Below are 21,575 nucleotides of genomic sequence, written 5' to 3'. Positions count from 1 at the left end.
TCAAACTAACCTTTTAAAAGAGGGAAACGGTTCTTGAGAAGTACTACTTAAAATCAGTAGTACTGCATATTAGTAGTATTCCTGTGAAAGCTAAACAAAATCATGTTGCATACAGTTGAAGACTACAAGTTGGAAATCTGGAAATCTGGAAATCTTGAGATTTTAGCAAGCCCAAATTTCTGATTGAGTTGCATTGTGGGTAAAGTAGGTGCCGGGTTTTGATAAGAAAGAAGAATATTGTTGGTTTCACTGCAACAACTCCTTTTCTTAAAGGAACTGTATGCATTGTGAGTCTGAATATAATGTGCAATGCTAAATCGCTAAAGTAGCTATTCTTTTAAGATCTGTGTGGAAAAAAAGTGAATCTCTAATAAGACACAGTTGTTGTGAGGACATTGAAAACCACATTGTCTGTACTCGATCCTTCGCTCCAGTTTAACATTCCACTCTGGTCTAAATGGTGGCTTTTAGAAGTCATTTAGTGAAAACTGAGGAAATAAAATAAACATTTTCATTACGTGGCAAAGACATTAAGGGAGCAAACCTTCTTCTGGAGGGCCCCACTAAAGTACAAAAACATGGCTGCAAACTGGAAACGTGAACATCAGCGCCCTTCAATGTTGTAATGTTTCATCGTTGCTTTAATATGCTATGCTGTCATCTTCTAGGAACCTGTGCATAAGACAGAAAAAAAATACAAGTACAATAACAAATTGATCATTTTTAATTATAATAACAAATGAATCATCAAAACATAATTTTTCTTTTTGTTATTTGAGTCATTAAAATACAACCTAACTAAATGCAAGGAAGTCATTAACATCATGGTCTCTCATCTCTCCACATGATGCTACTTATTGAGAGAAGAGCAGCTAATTTAAATGATTAGAATCAGCTGTTTCTCCAGGGTGATTTTCTTTTTTCCTTTTTTTATGAAATTTGTTATTCTAATGGAGCAACAGTACCAAATTTAATCAATCACTTGCAATTTGTCTTTCATATGATTTTCTGCCTAGATTACAGAATTGAAATATTGCTGTTCTTTTGTTTCAGATGTCTCCAAGTGCCATAGAGGCCCCAGAGACGCAGATTTCCTTCTCTAATATTGAGAGTGTGTCATTGTCAAGTAAGATAAACCTGCAGAATCTAAAGCTGAGCCTTGATTTTGTTGGTTTTCTCACATATGACAGTAGTGGAAACTATGTACATTTATTAAAGTACTGTGCTTGTACAATTTATACAACATACAGCTATTGTAACTGGTCTGAACTGTGTATAAACATACAGCTAACTTAACATTTTAACATTGTCTTTAAAAATTAGTTACCTTTATAAGCTATCGCTATATAGCCAATGTTAGCATTACCAGCTGTTTACTTACCGGTCTAGAAGAAAAGTTCGTGAATTCAGCTTTAAACTTCATTCCTTCATTTTCTAACCCACTGTGTGGATTATTTGTGGATGATAATTCTGAGCAGTTTTGTGTTCTCAGCGGTGGAATTACAGAATGAACGGAAGAAACTGGTAATGAATATTCTGCCGATGTTTGAATTCAAACACTCCCCAGGCCATTCAGATAAATCTGTTCTCCTCTCTCCAACATATTTTCTGAAGCAGAGTTATGAAGATAAAATGTTTAATCTTGATTGATGCTTCAGCCAGAAAACTGTTGGCACCGTGTTGAGCTTCAGCACTCTGGAACATGAAACTTCCCGCAGACTGTTCTCATAAAAGAGGGATATAATTGCAAAGTGTGGTCTGTTTGAAGACATAGTTATCCCCCCCCCCCCCGCCGCCGCTCCATCTCAGGACTGCCTAAACAAGTCTAAGCCCTTTACAGTGGAGACAGCCGCATGTGGGGTTACACATTTGATCTTGGATGATTTATATTTCACTTGCTCTCTCCTGAACAATTCTTTGTGCAGCAACATAAAGCCAACACGAGAATGAAACTCCACACAATGTACAAGCAGAGATTCAATTAAAAGAACACATTTGCAATATATGAAATGTGTAAGATTTAAATTGCAGATATCTTGAATGTCCTTGTTTTGTTTTTATATTTCTGCACATTAATTATCAAATCACACACATAGAAAGTGGTAGTTCAGCTCAGACTGTAACCTTCTGTCACAGTTTAACAGAATGTTCACACAAAGTCGCCTTTTGTTCATCGGTACAAATCATTACCTTTCCATGAATTCCACCAGTGTGAATGCTGGGTCTTAATACTTTATTCACTGATTAAATCGACGTAGGTAGCTGCGTAAATGAGAAGTCATTCGATGTTTCAGAGGACCTCAATGAAGGCAGCCTCACATTGTACAACATGCAGGGCAAAATGCAGTGCCTTTAAGGATGCGTCTGGGCAACAGGTCTTTCGAGATTGTCTTCCTTTGAAACCATGCGACCATAAAAACACCGCCCCCAATTGAAACGAGCAGAGCATTGACGCTTTGATACAGTCGTGTTGTTACATGTCGAGCACGCAGTCCTGTCATTGTGTTGGTGTGCTGTTGGCAACCGGATGGCTCCCCACCTGGAACTCATAACTCTTCACTGTCTTGCCCGACAACCACTTTTAAGCTATTAAGGCATGTTTCTTGAGCAGATAATATAGCTTTTGTTGTCTGGCCTCTAAACAGTGAGCATCTGTCTTAAAGAAAAAAACAAGTTACATGTATCTTGTTTGTTTGAGGCTTTCTTTGTTGGAAAACAACACATTACTGTATGTTAAAAGAGTACATTTTAAACTATCCTCATGCACTGAGAACTATTAGTGTCATGAGTATCAGAGCAATCTTGAAAAGAATATGAATAAAATATTGATGAGATATTAACTCACTTACAGTTTTTTGGGTACTCCTAACTCAACTAATGCAGTCTTATACAACGCTCCTCCAATAAGCCCCACCTCTGTAATGTTATGTTCATTGGTTGAAATGGTTTTAGAGAAGTGTTGATACAGCTGCATGTTCATTTCAGACTTTGTGGTACTCTTGAACTGCATTGTCTTAACTGTGAGGTGTTCTTAATATTTAGTCTATACCTCACAAATAAACAAGCATGTGTAAATTGAATGTGTTCTGATGGTCAGAAACTCAATGTGGACATTTTATGTTTATGATCAAATTGTTCTTGAACGTACTCCGGATACTTTTCTAAAACCCAAATGGAATTTTTGAAACTGATCCTGTGGCCCAAACCACTCAAACTGCATTTCTCAGCTCTGTTCTGTAACTGAGCACCCAGAATAACCTTTTTCCTTTTTTTTTTTACCAGGTTGTGTGCTATTCTTTTATTGTTGGTAAGGTGAATACGATGTGTGTGTGTGTATATATATATAATATATAGGTTTTTTTTTTTCTTTCTTTTTTTTCATATGTGCTTCCCAGTAGGAAGGGGAATAACAGCTATTCTTCATTCAGCTGACCTTCTGTGAAAATAGATGGTCATTCTCTAGCGATGCAGTCACAGGATGAGGGGCGCCCTGCAGCAGCAGTAACCTGCAATAAATTTGTCACATGGCATTTACAGACAGACGCACCTAATCAACCTACTTTCATATGTGTCACCGTCTTATATAACAAGGTTCCAATCACAGCCCAGGCTCAGGGTAATTTGCCCTGGGAGAACCCTTCCTCCCAGGGCTTAACTGACAACCACGCCCCTTTTGTTTTTTTTATACTGTGTAGGTGTGCATAACTCCTCCAGATGTGTGTGTGATATTTTAACCAAGCAACGAAATGCTCAAAGGAGTAGTTTGACATTTTGGGAAATTCGCTCATTCAGTTTTTTGTATTTATTGTATTTAGAATTAGTTGATATGATTGATAACACCCTCATGTCTGCACAGTAAAGCAGACATGACAAAAACACAATCTGTCATTCAACATGGCAGATATTTCTTGGCTACGAGCAGTAACCTCCCGGAGTCTCCACTGGCTGCCTGGCCAAGAAATAGTCTGGCACATAATCCCCTCATAAAATGGCATACTGTCATTTTGTCACCATATTTTTTTGTGAAGATGAAACAAGTGAGGTAAAATGTATGTATCCATATAGCCAAACTATGTGCAATGCCTACAGTTTTTACTTGCTGTTTCTATCTGTTTCCAGTCTTTGTGACGAGCTAAGCTAACTAGCTACTAGTGTTATCTTCACGTTTACCATAAAAAAATGTGTGGCATTTTCAACAAAGCAAATATTTATACTTCTTAAAATATGAACCTGTTCCTTTAAGGATCAAACTATACAATTGTAAAATTTCAGTGTAACAATTAATGAGGAGTTCACTTGTGAAGATACGACTTTAAATAAGGCAGCCAAGTGTGTCTTCGTAGAAATAAAAAAAACTCATATTTATTATATATTGTAGAAAAGGATATAAAAAAATGGTGCAAAACACTACAATAAAATACAAATACAAATCAGAACAAAAAAAAAATCACAGTCAAGTCTTTACATTTCAATTTACAGAAATGCTCTTCCTTGCGGTCCCTGTGTGTGTGGATGTGAGGCACTTCCCTCAGGAGAACTGCAGGACTTTCTGCAGTGTCCTCCTGAGCGGCACCTTCTCCAGTTCTGGCTTGCTGTCAGGGATCATATCAGCACTCCTCTCTGCACTCAGCTGGATGGCCGGCCTCATTTCCTTGCAGGCCTGCAGCCCTGCCTGACTGATGTTCCTACAGAAGTCCACCTTCACCTCCTCCAGATTGTCTCCGTGAGCCACCACACCCTGCAGACTGCAGTCGGTGATGCGGACGCAGTTCTCCAAGTAGAGGCAACGCAGCTTCCTGCAGTACTGCAGCACGGAGATCACATCCTGGTCAGTGACGTGTCCACAGCCGGACAGGGTTAGCGACAGCAGGTTCGGACACCTGTAGTACAGACAGCAGTCATTAACCAGTGACAGGTTTTCACACAGGTGTTGGAGTACAAGACCTGTTATGTGTCATTGTTACTCATCATGCCTCAGGGTATAATAGTAGGGAGAGATTAGTCTGTTTGGACACGAACAAGTCTTAAGTAAGCAATGCTGCTTGGCGTGTGTGTTTATTTTCAGATGAATGCTGTTGAGGTTTCCAATAGAATCAAATAACAGAGGGAAGCATGTAGATCAGGGGGCCTGATCTGAGCAATATATGAAAGAGATGTAAACACCACTGAAAGGCAGCAACATGATCTGTTTATTAACAGAGCAGTTAAATACCCACACCGAACCACCTTTTCTTTACATCCGTCCCACTGGGGCATGTGTTTCCTCTCTCTAAAAAGCTTTTGTGAACACAAAGAGTATGGGGCTATTTCACAGAACAATTACCGGATGTTTGATGAATTATAGCCTGACAACAACTCAACGTTTCTGTATTTTTTTTCCTTTAGAAATAACCTCTAAAATTTAATGTCAAATGTTGCTGTGAAACGCATGTGTTCACTGCCTTTTTCTGTGCAGTATCAGGAGGTGCGGCGCAGCCGACTGGCAGGCTGGAAGTACAGAGCTGGCAGACAGACATTCGGATGTCAAAGGATCGGGGATGTCATTCATGTTCCCTGATGCAGATTACATAAAGACTTACATAATCTTATCACTTTAACACATGTGAGCCAAACATATTCCAGTTGCTTGCAAGTGTTGAGGGCACTGCCCCTGTCACCTCTGAACATGCAGCCATCTCATGTGCCCTGTTGCACTGCTGCATGTGCTCGATGTGGGGCTTTATCAGGGTAATGTGATTGCACAGTATTGACATTAACAAAAATAAAGCAGAGGGGGAGTGGTGTACTGACAAGAGGCAGTGCCACTTAGAGACTCATTTGCTCTCTAATGACTTCATGTGTTTCAGCAGAGAAGCTACAGCACACAGTCAAGTGAATAGAGGTGAAGCAGGAAACAAAATGAACCTTTTACATAATCCACCCTCTCATGGCACTTCCCTTTACTTGGTGAAGATTATTTTGTGCCTCGTTTCTATATCTACATACCATTTGTACTCTTCAAATATTTCTCTTGCAAAACAGATTTATTTAATTTTAAGCAGAACCACCTTATAGCATCTCTTTTGGTGGATTTCCTTCTCTTTTCATGGCTTCTGTGGACAATTATTCATCAGCCATTAACATTAACATGTCCTGACTTTCACTAACTGCAGCAATGCACCTGCCGATTTGAAAATAAAAGGGCAAAATCTTTTTAAAATGAGATTTTGATCAATGTTAAGTGACCAGAGAACACAACGCATCAATCTAACTATGTGTAACTGTGCCTCAACATTGTTTGTAGCCTTTTCTTTCTGCCATTAATGTTTGAGACATTATGCAGTCCACATTAAGAAAAACAGCTTAGAGGGCAGTCTGGTCTATGCTTAGCACACACAGGACACCACACCACTAACCTGTAATCATCTCTCTAATGACCCGTTTGGTTTCCTAACGGTTATTTTATCTGGTTAAATTTTCCAGTTGAACTCTACAAGGAGCCGAGACGAACATTTACTGTCCTTCTCCTCTGTGCTCTTGAGTGGAAGTTTAAAAAAAAAAAAAAAGCAGCCTAAAAAAGATTTTGGGGATTCGTCTGCTTTCTAGATTCAGTGGTGAATATTTTTCAAAAGCAGCTGTCAGCTTAAACTCTGTGTACTTTTGTAAGCAGAATTCATAATGTAAATATTAACCTAAAATGTGCTTGTTCTCGTTTTATAAGAGAAAGCATCAATTTAGCCAAATGGTGCAGATCAAAGTTTGGAACGAAACTACTCGGAAATGTTTAACCATTAAAGTCTCATGCCAAAGCTTTTTGTGCCACCCACTGTGCAGCCCACACTACATGGCATGTGGAATAATTATACAACATTATCATGTTGTATAATTCTAATACTGTGACCTCAGGATAATCAGAACTAAGTTGTTTGTAACTGATTTAATGTAGTCATCTGGCTTTAGAGGAGCAGTACATTACAAACTGCTTTATAAAAGGACTAAAATACATGCTATGTTTGACCGTCCGTGAAGACAAAAAAAAAGAAAAAAAAAAAGATAGACATGAGCTTGGCGTCAGAGCTTGCGTGGAGTCTTATCCAGGAAGAGGCAGGCAGAGACAGACGCACATGTTCATTCCACTGACAGCAACAAAGAGCCAATTGTAGGCTCCACCTGGCTGCATAAATCTGCAGTATGCAGCTGACTGGGAGGGTCTGTGGCCAAATCATTCTTTATCACTCCCACAGCTCCTCTGTGCCCTCCCACTTTGTCACGTGCACTGGCTTTCTTCTCCCTTAGACAGTTTGGGAGGGTTTATCAGTATGCAAGGAGTGCGCCTTAAGGGCATTGAGATACAAGCCCCGGACAAAGTAGGCGGTTCTAGTTTTGACTCATCTCGCAGCTCTCGTGTCGACCATCTCAAATTTCACAATACAGGAAATCCTCACAGGGTCATACACAGCGCCAGCGACCAAGGCCCCCCCCCTTTCCCTCCTCTTGTCCCGGCCAGTGGACAGGCTCCCTCACATCAATGCTGATTACTGTCTGCCTTGAAGAAATTATCCAGAGACCTCATTACGCCTCTCCACACTGACTCCTGCATTCAGCCAGCCACGCACACAAGGCCAAAAGCCAAAAGAGCTAAGTTTCAGTGACCTATCAAATCCAACTGTCACATCATTTAATAAATATAATTTGATATGTGACCACAGTTATGTTAGTTAATAGAATCAGTCTCATGTCCCACAGATGTGTCAGTTTTCTGTATCTATAGCCAGCTCCTGATAACACCATCTGTTTCTAATGATTTTGCAGTTTGACTATGCCATGTGCCTCTGAATGAAAACCATTTTGTTTCCTGTTGTGAGTGTGAATAACCCTGAAACATCCCCAAAATGATGTGTTCATCGTCAAGGCACATCTGACCATAGGTTAATCTTTTAATACAAGATTTTAAATGTTCATATTGGCATGTGAGCATAAACACAAACTCCACAGTTGGTGCCAGTGGTGTTAATTCCTCTTTTGTTTAAGGTATCCCAAGCCAAAAAGCCACTGCTTTAGGGGATAGTGCATTATATTATAAACTGCTATTTTGTCCACCCTCTGTTGGTCTGTCTCATACCTGACCATTAAAAATGTCTTTTGTCAGTTGTCAGTCCAAAACACACTTCAAAGCAGGGAGAGACACACTGAAACACTCACATGTGGCACACATGGGCCAGGAAAGTGCTGACCAGGCTTTCGTGTTTATTGCAGATGTCCTTCTGAAACGAGCTCTTCAACCAGTCCTCGATGTTGCACACTTGAAGGACCCTACTGGAGTACCAACAAATAGTCAAGTAACGCAGTAAGGGTCCCAGCACAAAGTTGTCCCTCCTGAGCTGACAAGGGGAGCTGAAGTGGAGTAGATTCCAGAGGCCCGGGTCTAGGAAAACCTCACGCAGCTGTTGACAGGTAAGGGAAAAACTCCTCCGGCTGTCCTTGTCCAGGAAGGAGAAAAGGTGTAGGAGACACTCTCGGTTGAGCTGAGTGAGATGCATGGTTAGCTGTCGCAAGACAGGCCTCGTCCCTGGGGCAGTGATAGGCCTGCTGGTAGGCAGCGACAATGAGCCCCGCAGCCTGTATTGTGTGGCCTAGATACATGATGCCCCCTCAGGCACACGCTGAAGGCCTGCACATATAAGGCCGTGGAGTGCAGGCTATTTTGGGAAGACAACTGCAGCACGGTCAAAGATGGAAGTGTTTGAGCCATACGCTCCCTTTCCATCTGTCATGGCTCTCAACAGGCAGCAAGCACTGGGCCAGATGTTTACACTGTCCTGGCCTACTTCTCAGATACAGAGACAAAAAAGAGAAACACCTCCACCATGTATTGAAAAAACAGCTCTGCAATAAACACATCCCTACATAAAATGTTCAGTTGTTGCTCTGACTTAAAGCCTCCATCCAATCAAAAATGTGTTTTGTATTATTGTTGGAGTTTGACCTTTACTGTGCAGAATAATGTATGTGCAGTTTGACACTAGGAGCCTGTTTTCATATTCATTATTTTTCAGTGAGGGAGATGTGATTTTAACTGAACTTTTTTTTTTTTTAATCAAAAACTAGAAACAAATTATCATTTGAAGAAGTGAACTTTTAAAATGTCTTTAGACATGTCTAGAGGGAATTGTTGAATTGTGGAGAAAAAGAGCCATTTATTGGCATTGAACATTGAAATATAAGTAAAATTCTTTAGGATTTGTAAACAAAAATTGCACAGGACAGATATGACATAAATAAGAACTTTATCATTCAAAACCTGTTACTGAAAGGAATTACTAACAATGACAGGTACCAATGATCAAAATACAAAATGGTGGCACAAATTTTCCACTTTCCAATATTTTTTGCAGTTTAAATCAACACAAACCATCTCAAGACAGTTTTACATCTCCACAAAGCTTATCTCTGGACCTCTATCGAGAACAGGCTGTTTTGTGTCTGTGTCTTTAAAGTGCTTTGATATCAATGATCCTCTCTTCTGATTGGCTGACTCTTTTCTACTTGAGCAGGGCCAACCACGGGTTTTCTTAAGTCTAATAACTTGTGTCATGACTGTCCATCATTTTCTTCGACACAAAGGGTTGGACTGTTGGCTGAGTTTATGACATCACAAACTCACACTCACTCACTCTGTTGAATACAGGCTGTGTGCATTTCTGCGATTTGACTTGTTCACAGGGTTTATACAACACAGACCTGCTTTCTAATCAAAAAAGACAAGGAAATAAATCTGAATTTATTTCGGGTAGTACCTTTAATGACCTACTTTTAGAACCATAGAACTTCCCTATATAAAATGTAAGATAAATACATAATATACTCATCACCCTAATGTGGCCTCCATGTGACTGAAAGTCACGAGCACAATCAGTGTCTCGTAGGACTTTGCCTAAAGGAGCACAGAGTAAACTATGACTCATTTGCTCAACGGGAGGGTAGAGGACGTACTGAGACAGCGAAAGGCAAAATACCATGATTTGTACAGTATGTCAGCACCACATGCTACCTTGCCAGTTATGTCCTGTTCCACTTGTTATCACAAATTGCAAAAACAATGCAGGACATTGGGAAATGCCACCGTTGAGAGTCTGATCACATTCTGTACTGTGACTCACTGTGTCATGACGTCCTTAACCAGCCTGCTGATCCAACAAGCACAATGCAATGTGACCTTATTATTAGCAGCTGTAGCTCCAGTCTCCAAGCGAAAACAAGGAGGGGGGTGGGAGTGTGTGTGTGTGTGTGTGTGTGTAGTGGGGCACTTGTGTCATTAATGGGGACAGAGTAGCGAGCTCACAGCCACCTGTGAGCAGGCAATAAAGAGCAGCTGTTCCTCCGCATACAGGAGTGCTTGTTCCTGCCACAGAGAGAAGGCTTAGTGTCTGGCACGTGTCCCGAGGGGAGCTCTTTGTGTGTGTCCGTGTGTTTGGTGGTGGGTGGAGATCTACGCTAAAGGGAGGGAGGGGTTAGGGCTTGCTGAAGTCGTACTTGGACGTATCAAACCATATTTTTCTTTTACCATAATAAGGCTGTTGGGTGTGTTCCACCTTACAAATATAAAATAACATGAAAGAACAGTTCCCAGCATCCAAGATATTTTTGATCAAGTTGTTTGTTTTCAATTTAGAGCTGCAACTCATAATCTACTAATACCCTACTCAATAAATTGTTATTTATATACATGAAACAAATTGTGAAAAATGCACACAAAGGATCAAGTCTTCAAACTGTTTTTTGTTGTTGGTTTTTTTGTCTTACCAACCATCTGTCCTTGTGAGACAGTATAGCAACATGGTTCTAGGAAATTTGTTATTCTGACTAGTAATTAAATGGGAGCGTCTGCCATTTAAAAGATTACTAAAACAAGATCTAAGCATCCAGTGGATAAAAAGATTTCAGCTAATGGTAGTTATATAAACAACTTTATCGTCCTGTATAGTTTAGACTGTTACATGTTGTCTGGCTGGAAAGGGGTTCAAAACTGATGTAAAAACAAAACCACACATATTTGAATGAAATATTCTCCACTGTATTCTGTCGTGTTCACATTGCCCGATACACACTTTAAAAGAGATTTTGATTAGGTCCCGCGTCAGCCCATTTTAAAATTAACATAATATGTTACATGTTATTCCAGCACTAATACAGACAAAACAATTTGAGAATGATACATTTTTCTTTACCACTGGTTCTGGTCAAGAGGTTAAAACAACTTTCTAAAGCTCTAATGAGCGCTTGTCAGTCAAATGCATTGCATTCTAAATCCTAAGATCTCCTCTAATACCTGGAAAACAGACCTACAAGGTTCTTAAGAGGTGGAACATATAAAATTAGAAACTTTAAAAACAACAGAAATGCCAAATATTTTTTTACAATGACACAGTGTCTTGACACAGTGAATCTCATCCATCTAGGCTAAACATTGGACCAACTGAGGTTTTCCAAGGCTAAAGCTTGACTTTAAACGATCACCTTTGGAATCTATTACGTACAGAGAAGTCTACCTCAACTGAGGAATACATGATCAAGAAAATAAATGCAAAGTCACACTAATAAAAAAAGAAAGAAAGGAAAAGCCAAATTATACACGGTGCTGTCAGGCAAGTCATAAAAACAAGAGATGCAGATACATTAAACGTGAAAATTAACTATAATAATCAAGCACTGTGACAAGTGTGATTGAGGTGAAGCCAGAGCTGGACTGACGCAGTGAAATCTGACAGATTCATTGTGCAACAGTTTGTACAGCTTGGCGAGCTTCCTCTGTTGCAGCCTTGTCTGAGGTATCCTTTTCTGTTGCAGCCTCCACTGATGCCGTGTCAGTCTCATCCAGTGCAGCCGTGTCTTTGCTCACATCTTTCAGGGTAGCATTATCACGGGCTTTCTCAGCAAGGATATTCATGCGTGACGCCGCCACATCCATGTCTGTGGCTGCTGTGTCTGCAGCAAGCCTGTCCTGAGAAACTCTTTCTGAAGACACACTGTCCATGGCTGCCGTGTCCACAGCAGGCACATTTGTGGCTGTGCTGTTTGTGGCAAGCTTGTCTGAGGCCACCTGACCAGTCCTCTCCACGTAGAAGAGGATGTAGGCCTTGGCTTTCCTCACCGTGTCCTCATTGGTCAGAGTCACTGTGCTGTCGTTAAAGTGGTACCAGCAGCCCTCATGGCTGCCATATGCCGTGTAATGCCCCGATCCGACTCTGTGAACACAGACACGTATATCACATTCTGCCGCCTGGCTTCTTACGAGACTTCATTTATAGTTGCTGAAACAAGAGGCACACACAGTCAGCTTGGCAACACAGCAGCGGGGCAACATTGCCACTTCGAGGCCAATGGTAATACAGCAGCACTTTCATTAATGGCACACCGAAACGCACTTACAGCATTTAGGGTCTACATTAATTTTTTAAACTGCAGCTGTCCACAAGGTTTTTGGGACAAAATGGGATTTGCATTGTTTATACACTGACCGGGTGACTGACAGGCTATCATAGGCAGGGCTGGCTGGCAGATGATCATGTATACATATACTATTTAGTCATGCATTAAAGTAGGGACTCGGCTCTTAGTTTTTCTCCTACAGTAAAACAAACACAGGAAGGAAATTAAAAAAAACACCTGACCTCAAACAAGTGTGACAAATCAAGCTGCCGCAGCATGAAGCTGCTCCAAGTGCTTGTTAAATCAGCCAAGTTGTAACTAGAGATTAAACTAAAACCCAAACATACTAAATATCAATTATATCTTTTCCATCTGTATCCTTAAACTGGGACGACGCTTCTTTGATTTCATTTCAAATGACCACAGCTTCAAGCATTTCTTACAACTGTGTAAGGACTTAAATGAAGCCTGATATGAAGCCCGAAAGATGCAAAACACCAACTCACCCAGATCCATGATGCACCACGACAGCAACAAGGTCATACAGGCAACTCCCCTGTAATGAGTTCTCTGGCTGCAAATATAAAAGTACAAGAGGAGAAGCTGACCTTTCAATTCTGCCCACATCACACCATCATGCCCCAAGATTTACTGCCTCCCATCTGGATGTGTAAACAAGCCAGAGGTCTCACTTCCAGACTGGCAGACATATAAAAGTTTAAAAAAAAAGCTTTAACATGAAAATACCTGGATGGTTTAAAAGACAACATGTTACAGAACTCACTTTATACTCTCACACACACACAAATTGAGAGTCATTACTTCTCTTAAAATGTTTGACCGTCCCCAGTTTGACACTGGAAAACCGTTTTCAAACTCATCTGCTGAAGCAGGAAAGTTCCTTTGTGCTCCCCTTAAATTTAAGAATGCACAAATACGCAGGGTTGTGGGACTCGCTGTGGAACAGCGCCCCCTCGAGCTGCTACGCTTTCAGACACATTATGGAGGTTGGTGAATATATAACTTATCTTTCAAACAGAATTATATTGATGCATTACATTCCAGGCTTTTACACAAAGATCTAGTCAAAAGGAGTTAATGCTGAGCACAATACTGCTCCTGCCCTGACCATCAAACAGCGACTCTCTGATCAGGGAAAAAAACAAAAAAACGCAGGTGTGCATCAGCAGGTCACTGCATCCTGCAAAGATGAGTACGGACCTCCTACATAACCAGCTGGGGATCTAAACACAATCCACAAATGCAGGTGCCACCCAGTGATCCAAATAATGAATAATACATTTGCTACAGATGGTACTGCAACAGCACAAGCCTGTCCATTACCGTTAATAATTAATTTAACAGGTTTCTTTGCTACTTCATAATCATCAAACATTAGGGAATAGACCACACAATTTAGGGCATTCACCTTTTTCCAAATGTTGGAAGGCAGACTACAGCAGTGATCAGTCTGGTTGGCAACAAGAAAAATACATGTTTTCTGCCCGTGTGGATCCATCACCAGCCGAATGTCGGGATGCAAAATTCAGTTTGACAAGATCATGAGTTTGGCAAAGGAGTTATGGTGATTTTGGAGTATAAACAGACCTTCTATAATAGCTTTATTTTAAATAAGTCTATTCTTCAGGCTGTCTGCGGCTGCTGTGTTTGTGCCCAATTTAAAGTGCAGTTATTACAGCGACATATTTCACATGCTATCCCAAGTCAGTTGTGTTGCATTTTGCTTGACATATTTTCATGATTTCCTTTTTAAGGTTACCAAACAATAACCTTTCATGACAAAGGTTTAAATTTTGCACAAGTACACTCTATTCTTGTGGTGCAGTATTGTGATGTTTCCCTCATCTACAACTGGGGTAATAGAAATAAAAATGTCCACTTTAACCATTTCAGCAAAGTTATTTTGTTCTGATCTGTTTTAAGAGGATATTTATTCATTTTTGACGCTGTCGATTGGTAAAACCAGTGTTTGTGAAGCCCACAAAGTAAAAAACAAAGTTAATTTTCACTGAGGGACGAACTTAAAAAGCACTTACTTTTTCTGACTGAACTGCAGGTTCCATGAATGTAGTTGTCCCTGTCCTTATCATTGTAAGAGTCAGTGAACGACTTTCGATTTATACCATTTGCTAATTTGTCTTGTCTGCAATATAACAGTTTTGAAAACTCTATGGTGGAACACCATGTTTAGCATTTCTTTAGTTTGGAGCTCACCTCAAGCAGGTAACCCCTCATGTCCAGGCCTTTCAGTGGAAATTCCACGTAGGTATCCACCTTGTTTCTCAAAAAGGCCGTCCAGTGGAATCGTTTTAGGTGCAGACACAAAACCTCAAGTTGGAAAGAAAAGTTCCACTTATACCAAAAACACACATTCTGTAGTTTCATAGAATATAGTGTCAAATTAGTCAATCATAATTTAAAAAAAAAAAAATGAAATTCCATCTCGTACCTTTGGCAGCTTCTGGATCCAGAACTTCTTTGTGGATTTCTGTCGCTTTTTACACTTATGGCAATAGTACAGCTCTGTTTCATCAAGTTCTTCAAGGTCAGTGAAGCTATGTAAGCAGTCTATATCAAAATTAACCACAAAATGCGCATGAATTTCAGCATCACACACACTTGAAACTAAAACCGCAAAGAAAATATCAAGAAATGATGGATTCTGACAGTGGGAAACTCACCACGCAAGGTACATGTTGGCCCTGGCTCCTGGTCCTTGCTTCTTTTTTGTCTGAATTGACTGGGAATGTCCAAAGAAAGATCTGAGTAGAAAAGAATTAAATCTGTAATGTCCAGCATCACCAGGCTGCATCATGCTTTATATATAAAACCCTAATTAAATGGCTTTACATTCTCACTTTCTGATGTAGAGCAACAATCAAAAGATTCACTTCTTTTTGCTACTGAAAACCCACGACTAAGTTTGCAATGGTCATTGCTTTGCTAGTTTAGAAATGTACTGAAAAGGCCAAAAAATACTACGATTTTCTTTAGTTTGCTGTATGTGATTATTCTTTAAAAAGGGCAACACGCTCACTCCATGCACAAATTCACACAGCCCATGTTCAGCAACTGTGCCGTTTGGACTTTATGAGTTTCTGATATCACAAACTCATGCTCGTATCATTTTCCCGCCCTCAGTACAACCTGCTGTCCAACTTTGTATGCAGAAGAAAGTGGTCTTATAGCAAGCTTCAAGACCAAAGAAAACCGTCGTTGGACTCGGCATGCATCACTTTGATACAATTCAGCCAATTAGAGGAGAGGGTCGCTGATATACAAGCACCTTCAAGACACAGTCACAAAACTCCTGTTCTTGGCAGAGCTCCAAAGGGGACCTTAAGGGAGTAGATTTATTGAGATGGTTCTTGGGATTTAAAACCACAACAATATCTTCTCATGGATACAACGGCTTCAAATGAAATACCAGAAAAGGGTAAGATATAGGACCTTTCACAAAATTTGGAGTCTCACCAAGAAATGGATCAAACTTCCGAGACTCCGTCCCACATATCAGGCAGTTGACTTCATTCTGAAGTATACCACCAAAAATAGATGTGACAACACTGGCAGTCCCATTTCTGTGAAGAATCAAAAAGCAAGTGGTTTTTTTTTTTTATCAATTCATGTGCATACACTATATCAAAACCTTTTGATGTTAAATAAATACACAAATAATCAAAAGAGTGTTTTAAAAAAAAAAAAAAAAAAAAAAAATTTAATTCTGCATGTGAACCAGTTTAAAAGATTGAATTGCATTTTATGAAAATAAAATTGCATCTAGTCACTGATTGATGTTATAATTGCAACTAATAAAGACCAACACTGTTTTTTTCACAAGAAAATAAGAGGAAATATTACATATAGTAAAAATCCCACTACTGGAACAACAAAAATTAAAAAAAAAGACACTTTCATAAGCCACAAATATTTATTTTGTGAGTATAAAACAGTTGAAACACAAAAACACACACAGAAACAACAGTACAAACATTTTTGTAAGGTTAGATAAGACTCACGTGCAACATTTGCCGTCTGTGGTGGAGAGTCTGACTCCATCCTGAGGCGAAACTGGGTGGGACGCCCCGTTGCGACTGTACTGGAGCTCCCTGTGGAGGTGGTCTAACAGGTAACGCATGAATTCATGGGCATCCTGCTGCTGATAGCCCCTGTAATGTATAAACAAACACAGCTTTAAATGGCATTACTGTAATGACTCACAATAGGTTGATCCAGTCTTTGACAATATCGTGCAAACAATATGCTTCACTTAAGCACCACAACAGAACTGGTAAGGAAGGTGTTTACTGCTCAGCAGTAGCAGTAACTCTGGCAAACTCTCAGTGCAATGCTGGCTTACCTGAAACTTGGCATGATTTTCCATATGGCGTAAAATAAGGAGTCTGGACTGAAGGCGCTCTGGCTCCCTTGCCACAGGGAACAAAGCGTTTTCCTGAACTCCTCCACCAAAGATCTATTCAACATAAAGTAACCCAGTTACCCTGCTGCATTGTCTAGCACATACAACATCTAAGCATGCATAATACTCTTCTGGGTTAAGAAAAAAAAAAAAGAGTTTACATAAGCCTCTATTACTTGTGTTGGACTGCAATAGTGTTTTTGTATTCTTCTGCAGCAAAATTAAGATAGTTTCAGCTCTTAAATGCAGAAGTCTGAGAAGGTTTTCCTTTGCGATTACTGAGAAATCATTTTTCAATTTAATACTTGCTGAAATGAATGCCAGATTAATGCCCATGAATCCTCCCTCCTCCAGAAGAGGACCTTACACACTGTTGTCCCCTTGGCTGCGGGTGTGGTACATCCTTCTTCCTGCCGTCTTACCACTGCGCAGAGCCACTGCAGGCAACTCCTTGAAATAACAGCTGAACTGCTTGATGTTGCTGTCAAAGAAACACGTTTTGTGATTACATGTTTTACACCCAGTATTTGCAAAACTCACAAACTCTTTAAACAAGAGGAATGCCCATAATCCACAAGTTAGAACTATACACCTGCTTTAATTCTCTTTAAATCGTCACATACTGTAGAATTATTTATATTTATATACATATAAATTAAGTCTTTATCACTCTTCAATATCACATACGTTTTATGGTTTCTAGATACATCGCAGACAAAGGGTTAGGTATTGTTCACTTGCCAGTAAGTTTGGTAGTGCAGCAGAAACTGTTTTTCCATGTTAAATATTCTCACTTGAATTGAAAATTATTGATGAAAAACTTTAAAGGGGGCCTCTGAGGTTGCCATATAAAGACAATACAGTGCAACTAAGACAACAAGTCGCAACAATAAATTAGTAGTATATTTTATTTTACATACAGAAATGTACTGAAACCAATGGGTGTCTGGAAAGTAGAAAAAAACGGTTTAAAAAATACTATAGTATGCTTCAGCAATTGGTCAGCAGCAAAATAGAATGTAAATGTGATATCACAGCAGTTGAACCCTTTAGAAATGATGAATAATAGCTGTAGTGTGTTATAATAGTGTGTTAGTTAGGAAACCTGGCTTTTGGCTGTCTTGTTTCCAAGCAGCCTCTGTAATCCCCCTGACTGTGCCCCAGACTATATTAATAAAGGATGACTGGTCGTGGGGCCCTCGGTCTACAGGGGCAGAGCTACTGAATCGTGGCGCATACCCAGTTTATCACACACCTACTTCCTCCTCAGTGCAGAGCCTTACCTGAGGGACTGCAGAATGGCATTCATGAAGCACGTGTTCCCCAAGTTTCGCAGTCCTGTAGCACCTAAAGCCGCCCCATCCTTACAGAGACAAGTGATTGCATAAAGATCTGTATTATTTTAACCTCTTGTGGGAAAAGAGTGAAAAAGCAGTACATTTTAAACAAACATTTAACGTTATCGTGACAGTTAGTCACTTAGTGTGAGCTCTGTAAAGGCTCGCTGTGACTCATTTAATTGCAGACCTGTGCCACAGTGTGACCTGTAAAAAGAAATATCTGAGCAAGTTTTAAGGAGCAGTATAGTCTTTAGTGCTGGGGTGGGCTGGGGTTGTGGAGTAGCTGTAACTTTGCTTCTTCTCACAAAAGAATAACAATGTTACTTTTCAAGCATTACTTACATTGTCTTTTAACAACTTGCTGTCTGGAACCGGGCTTTCCTGAAGTTTTCTTTTCCTTTGTCGGTCACCCATTAGTGCTGAACTGTAAGAGGAGGAATTGTTTTATTTGGATTCTTATCTTTTACTGAGCATGCTGTGATACATCGTTTACATGCATCGTCCTGATTACGCAGGACTTTTTTGAGCAAATGTTTCTTAAATTGAGTTTATATGTCAAACTATCTAAATGAAGTCTCCATTTTAATAATTGTCATTTACTTTTGCAAATATCGTGATGATATTGTAAAAAATGAGACCAAAAAAAAAACATGTACAAAGACGCCACTCTTGAAATACTTACTTTTCGAAACTCTGAAGATGTTCCCTCACCTTCTGCACCTGCCCGAGTTTGGTATCATTGACAGCAAAGTCATCACATCTGTAACTGTAAAATCCAAATCAGTCAAAACATGCACATATTAAGAGAAAGAAAAACTGTATTAACACTTATTCCCATTAAAGCTTTGCAAGAAACACATAACCATATAAATATTCTGCCACGTTTGACTGTGGTAGCGTTCAGCATTAAACCACAAGTGAGAACGTGGCAGGAGTGATTTTCATCAAATAATTAAAACACGTTTGGAAGAAATCGAACAGTATTCTGGTGACAAAGCTCGATTAAAAACATTTTGTTTCTATTACTACAGCACACTCCTCTGGCTGTTAAAAGTTTGACTCTGACAGATTGTAGACCGTACTGTAGAGAAACTGGTCATGAAGGACACTCACCAAAATACGCTGTAGTTGCTGCAGTCCATACAGACAGAATGATGCGTTTTTTCTTTCTCCTGTTTCTCACCCTTCCTTTGACTAATGCCAAGGACTTGGCTGTCCTCAAAGTGTTTCTTTGCATGTCCGTTGACATATCTATACAAAAAGAGCACTTTATTAGACACAATGTCTGGAATTACCTGAAGATAATCCAATATAATCTGTAAAAAGTATTAGCTTTAGCTCACAAATGTTATCAAAAGTTTAGATCCAGGTATGTCAAAAGATGTATACAAATACTCTTTTTGGGATGTGTTTTTACTAGAAGGAAATTAAAAAGTAACCGATTCGAAAATTTTAAACCACTACCCTTTTTCCGTTACTAAAATATTCAGAATTTATGAACATGCAACTATTTTGTATTTCAGAAGTTGAATTACTTGAGACAATATGTCTCTTTAAAGACGTGTGCAATGCAGGCCTCAAGTTTCCACATCACACTTTTGTCAGCAAACTATTGGACCAGGATTGGTTTCCAAACCTTGTTCTATTTGTCGATATAACCAATAAAGTGTTCTCATCAGTTACATTTTTATTTGTCTATGTTAATGTTATTTCACATGGTTTAAATACAATACACACAATAACATGTTTTTGTTTTTTGAGTGGTGTACAACAAAGACGCCAGGAAAAAGTGGAATTCTTCCTCTCATGTTCCAATTTGGGAAACACATTCTTAAAATAGATCCAAAAACAGTGCGTTGTTGAATGACCTTTTTACGTTTTCCAAAGTTTGGTAATAAAGCATAAAAATCACAGTGGAGAGGAAATGGAAACTGGTGCAAACTGATGGCTTTTATTACACCGACTTACCGTCCACAGTGGACCACCAGACAGGTAAGGCAAATCCATGGACTTTTATTAGACCTGCAAACTGAACATAAAAGACGAGACTGATTAGTGACGCAGTGTAGTGCTGTGATTTACTTCTGAATGGGCCAATCTCATCTTTCACGTGTCACAGACAAACTGCAAAACCTCGTGAATTGTGATTTGCCCTTGTGGTAGCTCCTGCGTTGACTTGCAGCTATTAGTATCTATCAAGCTGAGACAAATATGGCAACTTCGGTTAGCCTGAACAGAGGCTGGGATCCACACACACACACACACACACACACACACACAAAATAAATAATAATATGTCACATACAGCTGTTAATCTATGACACCGAGTAACGCTGAAAGACGAGAAGAGCAGCGCGTCTCTTACCGTTGCAGCACCAGGAGGACGGAGTGCCGTTCGGGAACCTGGAGGAGTCGATGGCACAGGTCGCGTTTGAGTTCAGATGAGGGCACTCCATCAGCTCACGGTGGTCACCAAGTCAGCCGACGCACGGATGGTGAAAGGTCCCGGGCAGCTAACAATAGTCAGCCAATTAACCTCAAACCAGCGAGCTAACGTTAGCTTGCCAACTACTTCTGATTGCGAGCGCACGTTTTGTCCCGTCTTTGATAACGCCTGCGCGTTTGGTCGCTCACAACACGGCGAGGAACATTTCGGGGGCGAAACAGTTCACAGGAACGAAAAAGGACTGCCGTGCCACCCCGGACATGCTGCTGGATTAAATAGTAACGTTATCGTTTTGGTGTGTAAGGTCCCAAATAACTGCTGGCTCTTGCCACAAACAAATGGAAATAACTTGAGGAAGTGACGTATTGTCTGCCGGCTCGGCCGTGCGCCAACGCGACTGCGAAAACGCTTCTGGGAGTCGCATTGTACGACTTCCTTCTTCGCTTTTATTCACCGAGCCGCTTGTGTACAGACACCCTACGTGCTTTTGTCTTTATTTTATTTTTTTAATTATTTGAGACAGCATCCTTTTCTATTGTATAACAAATCCAGTAACATTTGGAGGCTCCAATATTTAGCCACATTTAGCCATATTGTTGGTCTTGTTCGGAAGTTGGGCTCCGAGACGCATGCGTAGTTGTGTTGATTCCTTTTCGTCTCCTCCAAACAGCATGGCAGTAAACAATGTGACTTTAACATAGGCCTACGTGTTAAAAAGAAAAAAAAGTTAATACTTTTAATTAAGTTTTAATCTGCATTATTCTAACATGAGTGTATCTTGAGCTCTGAAATCAGCACTAGTTTAGATGGTTAGGCACAATACTTTGTAATTTCCTGTTCATCATTATACCAAAATGATGTTCTCCAGTAAATACATAATTCATGTATTAACCTAATATTATTAGGAGTTAACAATTTGAGTTGCACCTGTTAGTAACAT

General features: G+C 39.9%; 2 protein-coding genes across 2 annotated transcripts; both read right to left on the bottom strand.

Moving 5' to 3' along the window:
- Positions 1 to 4,340: 4,340 nt before the first annotated feature.
- fbxl22 (F-box and leucine-rich repeat protein 22) lies at positions 4,341 to 8,602 on the bottom strand. Its single transcript, XM_069162865.1, has 2 exons — positions 8,182 to 8,602; positions 4,341 to 4,880 (listed from the first exon to the last, which is right to left on the bottom strand). Exons 1-2 carry the CDS (start codon positions 8,517 to 8,519, stop codon positions 4,529 to 4,531), a joined length of 690 nt encoding a protein of 229 aa, XP_069018966.1. The 5' UTR covers positions 8,520 to 8,602; the 3' UTR covers positions 4,341 to 4,528.
- Positions 8,603 to 9,249: 647 nt separating this feature from the next.
- usp3 (ubiquitin specific peptidase 3) lies at positions 9,250 to 20,974 on the bottom strand. The gene is made up of 15 exons (XM_069162797.1): positions 20,555 to 20,974; positions 20,158 to 20,218; positions 19,303 to 19,440; positions 18,872 to 18,955; positions 18,532 to 18,613; positions 18,133 to 18,212; positions 17,217 to 17,330; positions 16,790 to 16,903; positions 16,449 to 16,598; positions 15,904 to 16,010; positions 15,111 to 15,191; positions 14,879 to 14,997; positions 14,644 to 14,757; positions 12,915 to 12,982; positions 9,250 to 12,224 (listed from the first exon to the last, which is right to left on the bottom strand). Exons 1-15 carry the CDS (start codon positions 20,643 to 20,645, stop codon positions 11,750 to 11,752), a joined length of 1,878 nt encoding a protein of 625 aa, XP_069018898.1. The 5' UTR covers positions 20,646 to 20,974; the 3' UTR covers positions 9,250 to 11,749.
- Between the last annotated feature and the right edge of the window lie 601 nt (positions 20,975 to 21,575).

The sequence above is a fragment of the Embiotoca jacksoni genome, unplaced genomic scaffold (assembly GCF_022577435.1).
Source record: "Embiotoca jacksoni isolate LCO1_2020_lvr unplaced genomic scaffold, fEmbJac1.0.p SCAF_3, whole genome shotgun sequence".
Lineage (NCBI taxonomy): Eukaryota > Metazoa > Chordata > Actinopteri > Embiotocidae > Embiotoca > Embiotoca jacksoni.
Note: the sequence above shows the minus strand (reverse complement) of the source record. Positions and strands in the feature narration are given on the sequence as shown.

Bases quoted from the DNA above. Each gene is read 5' to 3' on its own strand.
- usp3 (XM_069162797.1), bottom strand. From the start codon at position 20,645: ATGGAGTGCCCTCATCTGAACTCAAACGCGACCTGTGCCATCGACTCC. The intron at 19,441-20,157 runs GTAAGTCGGTGT...CTTTTTGTATAG, and splicing joins CTGGTGGTCCACTGTGGACG to ATATGTCAACGGACATGCAA. The intron at 15,192-15,903 runs GTGAGACTCCAA...TTTTCTACTCAG, and splicing joins GAAGTTTGATCCATTTCTTG to ATCTTTCTTTGGACATTCCC.
- fbxl22 (XM_069162865.1), bottom strand. From the start codon at position 8,519: ATGCATCTCACTCAGCTCAACCGAGAGTGTCTCCTACACCTTTTCTCC. The intron at 4,881-8,181 runs GTGAGTGTTTCA...TCTGTACTACAG, and splicing joins CTGGCCCATGTGTGCCACAT to GTGTCCGAACCTGCTGTCGC.